Below are 10,878 nucleotides of genomic sequence, written 5' to 3' on the forward strand. Positions count from 1 at the left end.
GAGGTCAAAATTGTTCAAAACTGTCCTCAAAAACCTAACACTCGTACTATTTTGGTTACAAGAAAACAAGATTTTACATGGGTGACACAATTTCTGTGAGTCTAGTTGTTATAATTGTGACCCACAAGCAACGATACAAACAAATATTGCAAATCAAACACCGAGTAAGAAACCCAACTATTTGTAAACAATTCAGTTTGCTATAAAATGACCGAGGAGTTGAATTTGAAACTACCAAGAGGAACTCCAGCCAGTAGACAGAACGAAGAATTGAATCTGGGACGACCGAGTAGAAATCCGGCCTCCAGCGCTCCTCTCGGAGGTTAATGCCACCATTCGTCATCTGCACAATTCTTCATATCATACTCAATTTCATCCAACAATTTCTAATAGTGATCACGAACCTGTTAGACATCCGTAGAACTCTGCTCTCATGGAGATGTGTCCATACCAGCCCCAGGGCCTTATACGAATAAACTGCGCTCTGATGTTTGGGACCAATGCATAAGATTTTACAGTGTTTTGATCTCTGTTGCCGGTGAAATACTGTTGTAAAATAAACGAAGTAAAAGGCTGTAAGACTGATTTTTAAACGTTCCACAAACGGCTGAAAATCAAGCTTGTATATATCCATGGTTCATCACTATTCCTGACTTTAACGTTGTGATAATTTGAATCATTGGACCGTTTTTACGAAACGCGAGTTTATCACAAGACTTGCAAAACGTTAACCATAGATCTCTTCATTCTCAAACTAATTCTTCGGTTTTCGACTATTTTGGCCTAGTGGGTAAGAGGTGAATTACCAATATTTAAGAGAACAATTAAACATTTATATCCTTCGTGCTTGTTCCCATAATTTTTTTTGGACTACCTTTCTCGAGTTTCTCTGTTTGTAGTCAACAAAGTAGACGCCGTCTACCGAGTGCCTCAGATAGTATTGAGTAACCCACTGTCTGTAATCCTGTCTTCCTTGTGTGGCTACCCTGATGATTATGGCAGCCTTTGAAAAGTCCACCTGCATGCAAGAAAAGAGTGGCAGAATCACAGTCAAGATTCCTAGAGCGCAAATCTAGTACCCAGAATTCCCTTTCTTCCCGCATCTTCTTTCGGGAACGAGGCTGCTCGGAGAGTCTATCATAATTGGTCTTGGTCAGAGGTAAATGTTTATAATTTTTCAGTTTATTCATCTATCTCTTGAATACCCGCAGGCTAAAGAATAACTCAATCAATCAGAACAGAGTATATATATTTCTACCAGCGGCTGGTGAAATCAGCGACTTTTGCGTGCCTCTATCTTGAAGATCTACTACAATGACGGAAGTTTGTGAAGACAAAGAATTTTGCGGATGAAAAAATCTAGAAATTTAGAAAACCTAGAAATTCGTAAGCTTTGTGACTCTTATTAGCAACTAAAGAACTCCGGTAAGAATTAGACGCTTAAAACGCCCTTTTTCATTAATGCAGTCCACCCTAGAAACAACTGCAAAATTTTACTGCACCTGAAGCCACTGATAGCGGTTGTTAGTTTTGGCACACCAAGCCCCCACGTAGCGCCCTTTCCGAGAATGGTGCAACCTGGCGCGGAAACTGGCATGGTATCTGTCCCAATTAGATGAAGCGGTGATTCTGCTGTTAGTGATACGCCCATTTTGCATTCCCATCGGACGATTACACAAAGCACCTGAAATAGTTACATATATATAGTGTGAAAAAGGGTAATAAATGGCGCACCATATCTAACAAGTGAATACTGTTTTGATCACTTCTTTGTGGTAAGTGACTCGTCAGAGGTAACCATAGTTTACCGATACAGAGGTGATCATGAATGATTGTCCTCGTGTAGAAAACATAAGTAGTAAGCTCTCAGAAAATCTATTTTACATATATTCGAGGAAGGGTTTCAAGCGATACTTCTTTGCGCACAAAAGCAAATAAGGGTGTTTAGGCCGTTTTTGGCCAAGAAGTTGTCTTTCTTCCATTTGGCTCCCTCTCCAGCCGTTAATAATTTCGAGGGAGCTATCAAAAAAGTTTCCTGTCTAGCTAGTTCTGGAACTTCATTAGGCTCCATGATGTCACAGTTACAACTGTAAAGGAGCCATACTCGAATTCATCATGCGAAGAGTTCTGAAATCATGTCGGGAGGTTTTGGTTTGCAAAACGTTCAAAACAAGAAGTTCTTCCATGACGCAAAATTAACTTGCAAATGTTATCTGTACAGCTCTTATGGTAGAACGCGTTTTTAAGTTCAGAAAGGAGTTTAGCCAGGTAGAGTTTACTCAAAGACCTACCATGTCGACAACCATACAATTCCATTCTCAACGATATATAACTGAACCAGCTTCTTGGGTGAAGCCGCACATAGCGGGCCTTGAAGGGAATTCTAAACTGATGCGTAACAACATGGTTTCTTTCACTGTTGCCATTAAAGAGCTGGAAAAAATCGAGACCAGGTGATTATTTACTCAGTCTGAGAATAAGTGGACCATACTCGCTTTGTTTTCAAGTGTGAGATGCCTCTAAAGTTTCCATTGAAGAGTCAAATCATTTTTACACAGACAAAAAAAGTTTCAAAGGCAAATTTACATTTAATAACAACGTTAACTAAAGCAATGATAACGAATGATGTAGGTGACGACAAAAACAAAATAAATATATGGCAAATACGAGACCAGGACGGGACAACCGACAAACTAACCAAATACCCTGAATTTGTTATTGTTAGGCAAGCTTTACCCGAAGGTTTTTTTCTTTTTACTGTCTTTTTAATTTTGAAATGAGATTTTGTGGGCAAAGAATCAAATTTATTGAATTCCTTCAAGAACTTGATATCCTATTTCCTATTTTATGTCCTCATAGCTTACCAAGAGAGATTCAAGTATTAGGGAAAAAATAAGGACTTTTTTCAGCCTTACGATACTAACATTGCCACCTTGCTGTGCCTTCTGGCTCGCTCATCAAACCTAAGGTCTTTCCAGTTCTCATGTGCAAAAGCGGTGGCGTTGTGAAAGGAGACCTTTCTTCCCTTCCCATGATGCCAAGCGCTTTGCTTTTGTTTTCAGCCAATCGTCACGTATCGAGCGAGCTTCGAAGGGCTATTTCGGGCTCTCGAGACCTCATACCCATTATAGTCTTGTTTAAAGAGAACCTACCTTTATTTTCCTCCCTTCTTTGTAAGGTAAAAAGCGCCTTCCATTTTTGCTGAACGTAATTATGTAGGACTTCACCCATTGGTTTGCATCAATGCGACCTTGTGTCGCCACGGCTTTTACAGTGGAGACTCTCTCCAAATCAACCTGGATCCACTGCCGCTTGTTTCTATAGCGAGCTATCCATCCGCCTCGTACGGAACCATAGTTCCGCGCTTGAAGTCTTGCGCTATTGGGTCCATAAAACTTATTGTACATGGAGGAAGCACGAAGTCTCTTCCTCGTAATGCGGCCATCTTCCATTCCAAGGGGTACGAGACAGCGGTCTATAAATAAGAAATGCATAGTTACGAAGTGGTATTAATGACAATTTAGTTCGGAAAATTAAGTCTTTTCAGAAAGCTTCTGATATATATTATTGAAATAGACCATATTTGCATTTTGAAGAAGCGTTGCCTCATTATATACAAAGCAAGAAGTTCTTAAATATTGAGTAATGGTCCAGATGAGAAGGAAAGAACCAAACGCAGTTAACTCGTCGGAATGCAAAGTTGCTTACTTTACTATTGTCTCTACTTCACTTCTGATAATTAGTTTAAGCATCAAATTTTACGAAATCTTCGCAAAGCATATAATACATTAAATTAATGATATACTTTGGTATATTAGTCCTTTGTTTTCTAACTAACTTCCTTACAACAAAATCTCGTCTGAGTCTAAGTAACACAGACTATGTGAGGAACACGTAAATTGAAAATTTTTCTTGGCTAATGTTCGCAACTCTTATGATTGGTCGAAATCTTTAACACAAAAAAAACGCCCTTTAAACATGGAGTTTATAGAAAGATATTTTACTTCGTAAACTGCCCTTTTGTAGTTTTATGCATTCTCTGTGAGAAACGCAAATATTCATTTTACTTGCTTTCTCTTCTATCGCAATCTTTTCTGTATAAAAGTTTACTCATTTGAGTAAAATTAGTACCTGCAGGACAGCCATAGAATTCCACTCTCATACAGATATGGCTGCGCCAACCACGGGGTCGAAGCCTTATGAATTTCGCTATGATTGGCGGATTTATTGGCTGTGTTCGCACGGAGTCTTTGTCGCGAGATCCTGGAAAATACTGCGAAAGAACCAACACAGAGAAGGACAAGACAGTACATTCATTAACTCAATCGTCCTTGTCTGGACGTTTTTCCCAGTAGCTGAGCCCGTTTTATAGTTACCACCAAAAAGTACTAGGAAATACCTTGTTTGTATTTGAGAGCTTTTGAATTCTGGCTTACAAAGCAAATATTTAATATCTTTGTCGAATCCATTCATTCCTTTCTCTTTGGACTGCATTTCTTTTTTACTGGGATTTAAGTAGGATAAAATCTTGCAGAAACGTTTAGTTGGCGATAACGTTCAGTTAGAAACATGACCTAAGCACCAGTGGGTAATACCAAAACGTTTCATGTTCTGGAAGATGAGGAAATTTTAGCGACGAAATCGCTACTAAAAATGACAAAATGCCAGCTTTGTCTAGCAAAGAAATCTCTAGTAAATGACAAAATGTCCACTTTGTGATACTTAAATATATTTCTTGAGCGCTTGATCTTAAGTTTCAATCACGAAAAATATGGCCTGATAATAAATTTGTCTTTGGACAAGTTCGCTATCAATAAATCAAATTTTGTGTTTGAAGTAACTTTAGTTATGTTTTTTAATGAACTGCCCATTGACTCAAAAGGCTAATGTCTCGGAATGTATTGTTATTTTCCTTTAATGCGGTTGGTCAAATTTGTGTGGGTGGCTCTTGCTAGAGTATAGACGCATTGCAAGGCAACTCAAGTGTAAAACAGTTTCCTTTTAAAAAAATTACTGACTGGTATTAGTCTTACCTTGTCGTTACTCTTGTACCTGTACACAGCCCAATGAACGTTGTCTTGACTGAAATACAGCAAATACCTGGTGACCCATTGGTGTGCGTTAGACCTCCCCTGTACGGCCACCCCTGTTACCTTGGTAACACTCACAAAATCAAACTTTATCCACTGGTTGTGGTTGTTATACCTAGAGCACCAGGCCTGCGCATGGTGCAGTCTTGCGCGCCAAGTAGGGAGGCCTGGATACGAAGACGAAGCTGTGATCTGGTTATTCTTAAGCCGTCGATTTTGGAGACCAAGAGGGCGATTACAGTATCCAGCTATGAAGATTATAAATGTAAAAAGCGTTAAGAGTATAAAACGCGGTTTTCAGTGTATTTTTAGAGCTAATGTCGCTTTTGCCTTTGGCTAGGGCCTCTGTTCACACAGAAGAACGGTGATTTCGGCGCGATTTCTGTGATGGAGCGAAGCCGCGCGGAGCCGCGCCGATCTCATGAATGGAGCGTCACATATTGGATAGGTTCTGTGTCACACTTTGGTGCAGTGTGAACGGAGGACTGGAACCACTGAGGTGGAAGTAAATATTCAGGAGTGAGGATTGACCCCCTCGGTCAACCACTCCTGCACGATGTTTGAAGTGTTTGAAAGATCTGATCCAGTTATGTACTGCTGTTCATGCTATACAGGCTAGCTTTCATGTCAGCACGAAAAGGTATTAGGTATGGTGTGAGAATAGCATTACTTTATAATAGCTTCGTTTTCTTAAATGTTCAAAAATAACGCGCTTGAGAAGTGTTACCTTTACGGTTATAAAAAACAAGGAGATCGTACCTGTTGGACATCCATAGAGTTCAACTCTCATCGAGATCCAGCTGTACCATGAGCGAGGGTAAAATCGGACATGGCTGGCTACAAACGGTTTTTTGATGTGGTGAAATACGATTCCAAATCGATTGATGTTACCTTGAAATAACTGAAGAGAGAAGCCACAAAATACAATTTGAGTCTTAATGAAGTTATTGCAGAATTTTAGCACATAGACTAAATTTGATAGAGTCCCTTCATCAGGATTTTTAGCCGGATTTCGGAGGAATAGGATAAATTAAATGTCTACTAGGGTTTCCTCGCGTAAAATTTTAAAATTACAGACACGTCTCACACTCCGTGCGCATATCGCGAACGGACCCATTACAGACTCGACCTCTTATCACCTCTTACCTGCAAAATTTCCGATGACCATACGTTTCTGGGAAACCTCCCACCTACCCCTCCCCTAAGCCAACATTTTGCACCTAGTGAGAAGTAAGTATTAATGTTGGCTTAGGGGAGAGGTAGGTGGGCAGTTTCCCAGAAAGGTGAAATGATCCACACTTCGTTACCTTTCGTTTTCGTCCTTCGGTATAATGAACAAATCTCATGCCGTCAACACTGCGACCAACAGTGTACTTCGTCACCCACTGATGAGCGTCTTGCCTTCCTTGTGTGGCAATGGCTTTGATAGTAGAGCTTCCGCCCAGTGAAACTTGAAGCCACTGACCGTGCCTGCGGTAGCGCGCGCTCCATGACCAGCGGTGATTTACTCTCCCGTGCCACGGGGCGAGATAGTGATTGTAATATGTAGAGGCTGAGAAATAGCCTGGGACCAAACGACCGTCTTCGGCACCGAGGGGCATGGAACATCGATCTGCGGAAAAACTTATGTTATAACATTGTTTCCGGCCTGTTTGTTTAAGACAAACGTCTTTAGCATACGTGCAAAATATTTCTCCACTTCTGATTAGCTTCTAAGCCTCATTTTTCGAAACCTAGAACGTTCACCAAAATTGGAAAATTTACGTTAATCATCTAGTGATTGCAGACTATTCAGAAGCATTGACATAACGCAAAGATAGCGGCGTGGCTGCTCAACTATATCGGCTGCGCAGAGTGACAAAAACACTGGAAAATTTAAAATCTTATTTTAGCGAAGACGAAATAGCCTAACTGATGGCTCAATAAGATAGCTACTCCGGCACTGAAAGGATGTCGTGAACTTTTTTTAATCCACGACATTCAAAGTCAGTGTGGCATAACGTAAAAGAAGGAGGTGTGATCAACCATAATTCCCTGCAGTTCCTTTCAGAGTGGTTTTTTCCCACGTGAACTATTGCTTTCTTAATTTCTTGGGTTTCGAACAAAAGAAAAAGTTTGCATAAGAAACACTTTCTTCAAGTTCGGCCCACAGGATTGTCTTGGTACACCAACATGACCGACGTGACATGTGAAAAAGCTCTACAGAAGGAACTAGGGCGCAGTCGAGTTCAATCTTACCAATGTAGCATCCGTAGAATTCCACTCGCATAGAAATATGCCCATACCAACTCCAAGGTCTAATTCTGACGTAACGTGCTCTGATTGGTGTGCTGAGAGTGTTACTTTTCACCGTGTTTCTATCTTTGTTTCCTGGGAAGTACTAAATATCACAAATAAAAAGTGTTTAAAGCTACCTTAGTCACACTGAGATACGATACTTTCTTGTAATTTTTGTGCTGTTTTATCTCCCAATTAATTATTGCCACATGTAAAGGATGGATTCTACTCAGGATTCCACGGCGTGGATTCTGGACTCGAGCTACTGGATTCCGAATTCTTTGAAAGTACGACTCGGATTCCAGATTCCAGTCGTTAGGGGGATTCGGGATTCCTTGACCTGTATTCCGGATTCCACAAACAAAAATTTCCCTGATTCCGGAATCTGGATTCCCTTACACTGTACACGGGGCGAGATTTACAAGCAAAATGTCAGCGACATATATTCTACTCTTTATCTTCCCCTTTTCCCTTCCCTTCGTCTATTACTAGTTTGCACTTGACATCACGATGGCTGTGTTGGTGGTCAAGAACAAAAGCATTTCTCTCCCCTGGAAACTAAACACCATTTTCATGTAAATTCTTTGAGAAAAAATTATATTGTATTGACCACCAACATGGCCGCCTCGTCACGTGGTTGCAAACTAAGAGTCCGTTCCCTTTTTCGTAAGGGCGAGTTTACCCTTTAAACTTAAATAAAAACTTCAACAAAATTCTCCAATATCGGTTATTGGGAGCCTTGATACCAGCATTTATCGGACTTTGTAGTAAGTAGGCGCCACAAAACCTATAAAACGAAACGCTATCAAAGCTGGAACGAAGAACACGCCAAAAAGGATCTGAACCGAACCTCGAGAAAACCAGGAAACTCTAATAATAATAATAATAAAAAACAACAAGGAAAAAACACCCTAGCACAAATATGCTAAGTTTTTTTCGAAATATTCTTTCTGTTGTTGGTGTTTGGGCGTTCCAGGTTGTTCAGATTTAGCGCATGCCTCAGAATTCCTTTAATCTTACCTTGATATGATCTTTCAGCTTGTAATAAACCCATGTCAGACTGTCCCAGCTGTAAGCGAGTCGGTACTGTGTCACCCACTGATTCGCGTTCTGCCGCCCTTGCGTATCGACAGCAGTGATCTTGGTCGGCCTTCGGAAGTCAACTTGAAAGTACTGGTAACGATTATTGTGGCGCGCGCTCCATCCGCCCTGAAGGGATCCTCGAACGGTAAAGTGCAGGCGCCCTAAGTATGGAGCGTGGTTACGATCCCACATGGAAGAGGCTGTGATCGCGTGGTTGGGGATCTTACGATTTCGCATGCCGAGTGCATGCTTACAAGGCCCTAAGATTGAAAATACAAGCGCAAAGTTTAAATTCACGTGACATGAACGTCCGCGCAAGGCAGACACTCCAGCTGTGTTTCCCTCGTTATTGGTTTTCTGAGTAGCCATTCACTTTATTGGTCAGTTTGACGTCGCACTTAGACTGGGTCGTTTTTTGGTCGAACTGTATTACGGGAATTCTTTGAAGGGCGAGATTTGACCTACCTTCCTTTGCAACCTTGTATTAGCCATAAAAAAATTCGACTCGACACAACGCCGGGCCAGTATTACACTCAACATCATAATTGGCAATTTCCCAGTAATAATTTACAATTACACTCTAGTCCATAGACTGTAAAGTTTCTAAATGTTGGTATACAGGATACCTGGAATAATCTAAGCTTTAAAAATCTAAGGTAGTGAGGTAGGTTTGGGCGCTAAAGTTATTTCGTCCTGTTCAGCCTGCGAACAAGCTCTCCATTTGGGGGTATGTATATCTTGAGAGGTCAGCCGCGTGCTGTACGCACTGACCCGAGAGTGGGACGCTTCGCTCGTAAATTTTAATGGATAGCTTGTTCGCAGGTGAGCAGTATTAAGACATCGCACTATCTGAAGATATAGAAAAGATTTTTCCGGACCTTAGAAGCTTGCGCCTTCAGCGGCGGCACTTGCAGATAACGGAAAACGGGCACTTTTCTCGAAAAAAGGCCGCTTATGCTGCCATTGCATTCAATCGTGATCTATCCTATGTGTTCGCCTTGTAAGATCTGTCCTGCGATGTATGTGTTAAATCGCTCTATGAATGTAGGGCTCTGTTTTGCCTGTGCTTTACATGGTGAGTGGCTTAATAGGGAACTTACTTTGACATCGAATGTTGCCTCGTAGGTCATCAAAATTGATGTGTCCCCACCCGCCTGAGCCGTAATCCACCACACGAACAAACCCTGTTCTACCAATGAACTGTCGGACATTCCATCTTTCCCGCCTCATGGTTTCTTTACATGAACCTGAAACATAAAATAGTGTGTTTAACTATTCGATGTCGTATTCTTTTGATCTAGGCTTGAAACATTCCGTTTCTTTCATGCCTGGAGCAAAATCCTAAAATGTGCCAGTGTTTATTATTTTTTTATACTTGAGAAGCCTTTGGTAATTCAAAAAGTTGGATTCAAAGTTAAGTAATTTCCGTCAATCCGTTTTCGTTCTCCTGAGTAGTATTGGTAAACTGAAACCCATTTCATGTTCATAAAACTGTACAAGGTTGTTCTAGCTTTTAAGTATGCGAGTGTTCTAAAAAGAGGACTGTTCAGTCTTCACTCACAAGGACGATCATATTTTTTAATTAAACATATTTTACAGGCAAAGTCTGCCGTAAGAGTAACAAAACTCGTCGAGAGGGGCTCACGAGTTTCGATCATATCCACGATCGTACTTCCCCCTACGTACTTCTGTTTAGTCTTTGCTTTACAGGATTAAGGTTGTCCTAGCACTCTATTAGCGGAATATCGAGTCAAATAGGGAAAAATTTAAAGTGGCTTTATCTGAGTCTGTGAACAAATTCTGGTGGTGTGACCATTTAGACGAATCCACATCACCAGCACTTTTCGACGGTGCTATATCAAGCATTTTAGAAATTAAATAATTAACAATTATTCCTCGAGGCCGAATGGGCTGGTGACTCAGAGGCTATGAGGGCGAGAGGAATAATTGTTTTAGTAAAATCCAACAAGTTGGTCAAAAATATCGAGACAAAACAACTTTAGCTAGCAAAACGCGATTCAGCCGCCATTGTTTTGGTTTTAAAAACCGGCGCTCTTCGCTGCTCGTGGGCAGCAAAACGCGATTCAGCCGCCATTGTTTTGGTTTTAAAAACCGGCGCTCTTCGCTGCTCGTGGGCTATAACATATAGCCTAGTAGTAGCTCAACCAATCAGAACGCAGCATTGATAATAGACCACTAGTTGGATTTTACTAAAACTGAATATTTCATTCTCCTTTAATTTTTGCGGCTTTTAGTTCATTACTTTTACCTTTTGATCGACGAACGACCCCTCGACCATTAATAACCAGCTCAACGCGGTTGTAGTTTATATTACATCCACCGCCAATCAGGAAATTGATATAAGGCCCCACGATTTTGAATCTTAGGCTTGTCAAAGTTCCAGTAGGGCGATCACCCTGGATCGATC

At 41.0% G+C, this 10,878-nt stretch overlaps 1 protein-coding gene across 1 annotated transcript in view; it reads right to left on the minus strand.

Moving 5' to 3' along the window:
* LOC140953837 (uncharacterized) overlaps positions 1-9,680 on the minus strand; it is a 148,203-nt gene extending 138,523 nt beyond the window's left edge. The window contains exons 1-12 of the mRNA XM_073403217.1: positions 9,551-9,680; positions 8,388-8,710; positions 7,329-7,470; positions 6,398-6,702; positions 5,845-5,991; positions 5,034-5,330; positions 4,132-4,273; positions 3,153-3,475; positions 2,292-2,433; positions 1,503-1,684; positions 875-1,018; positions 405-546 (exon numbers count right to left, since the gene is read on the minus strand). Coding sequence (XP_073259318.1) covers positions 405-546; positions 875-1,018; positions 1,503-1,684; positions 2,292-2,433; positions 3,153-3,475; positions 4,132-4,273; positions 5,034-5,330; positions 5,845-5,991; positions 6,398-6,702; positions 7,329-7,470; positions 8,388-8,710; positions 9,551-9,680 — 2,419 coding nt within the window. The remainder of the gene's footprint in view (positions 1-404; positions 547-874; positions 1,019-1,502; positions 1,685-2,291; positions 2,434-3,152; positions 3,476-4,131; positions 4,274-5,033; positions 5,331-5,844; positions 5,992-6,397; positions 6,703-7,328; positions 7,471-8,387; positions 8,711-9,550) is intronic.
* Between the last annotated feature and the right edge of the window lie 1,198 nt (positions 9,681-10,878).

Source organism: Porites lutea, chromosome 12 (assembly GCF_958299795.1).
Source record: "Porites lutea chromosome 12, jaPorLute2.1, whole genome shotgun sequence".
Lineage (NCBI taxonomy): Eukaryota > Metazoa > Cnidaria > Anthozoa > Scleractinia > Poritidae > Porites > Porites lutea.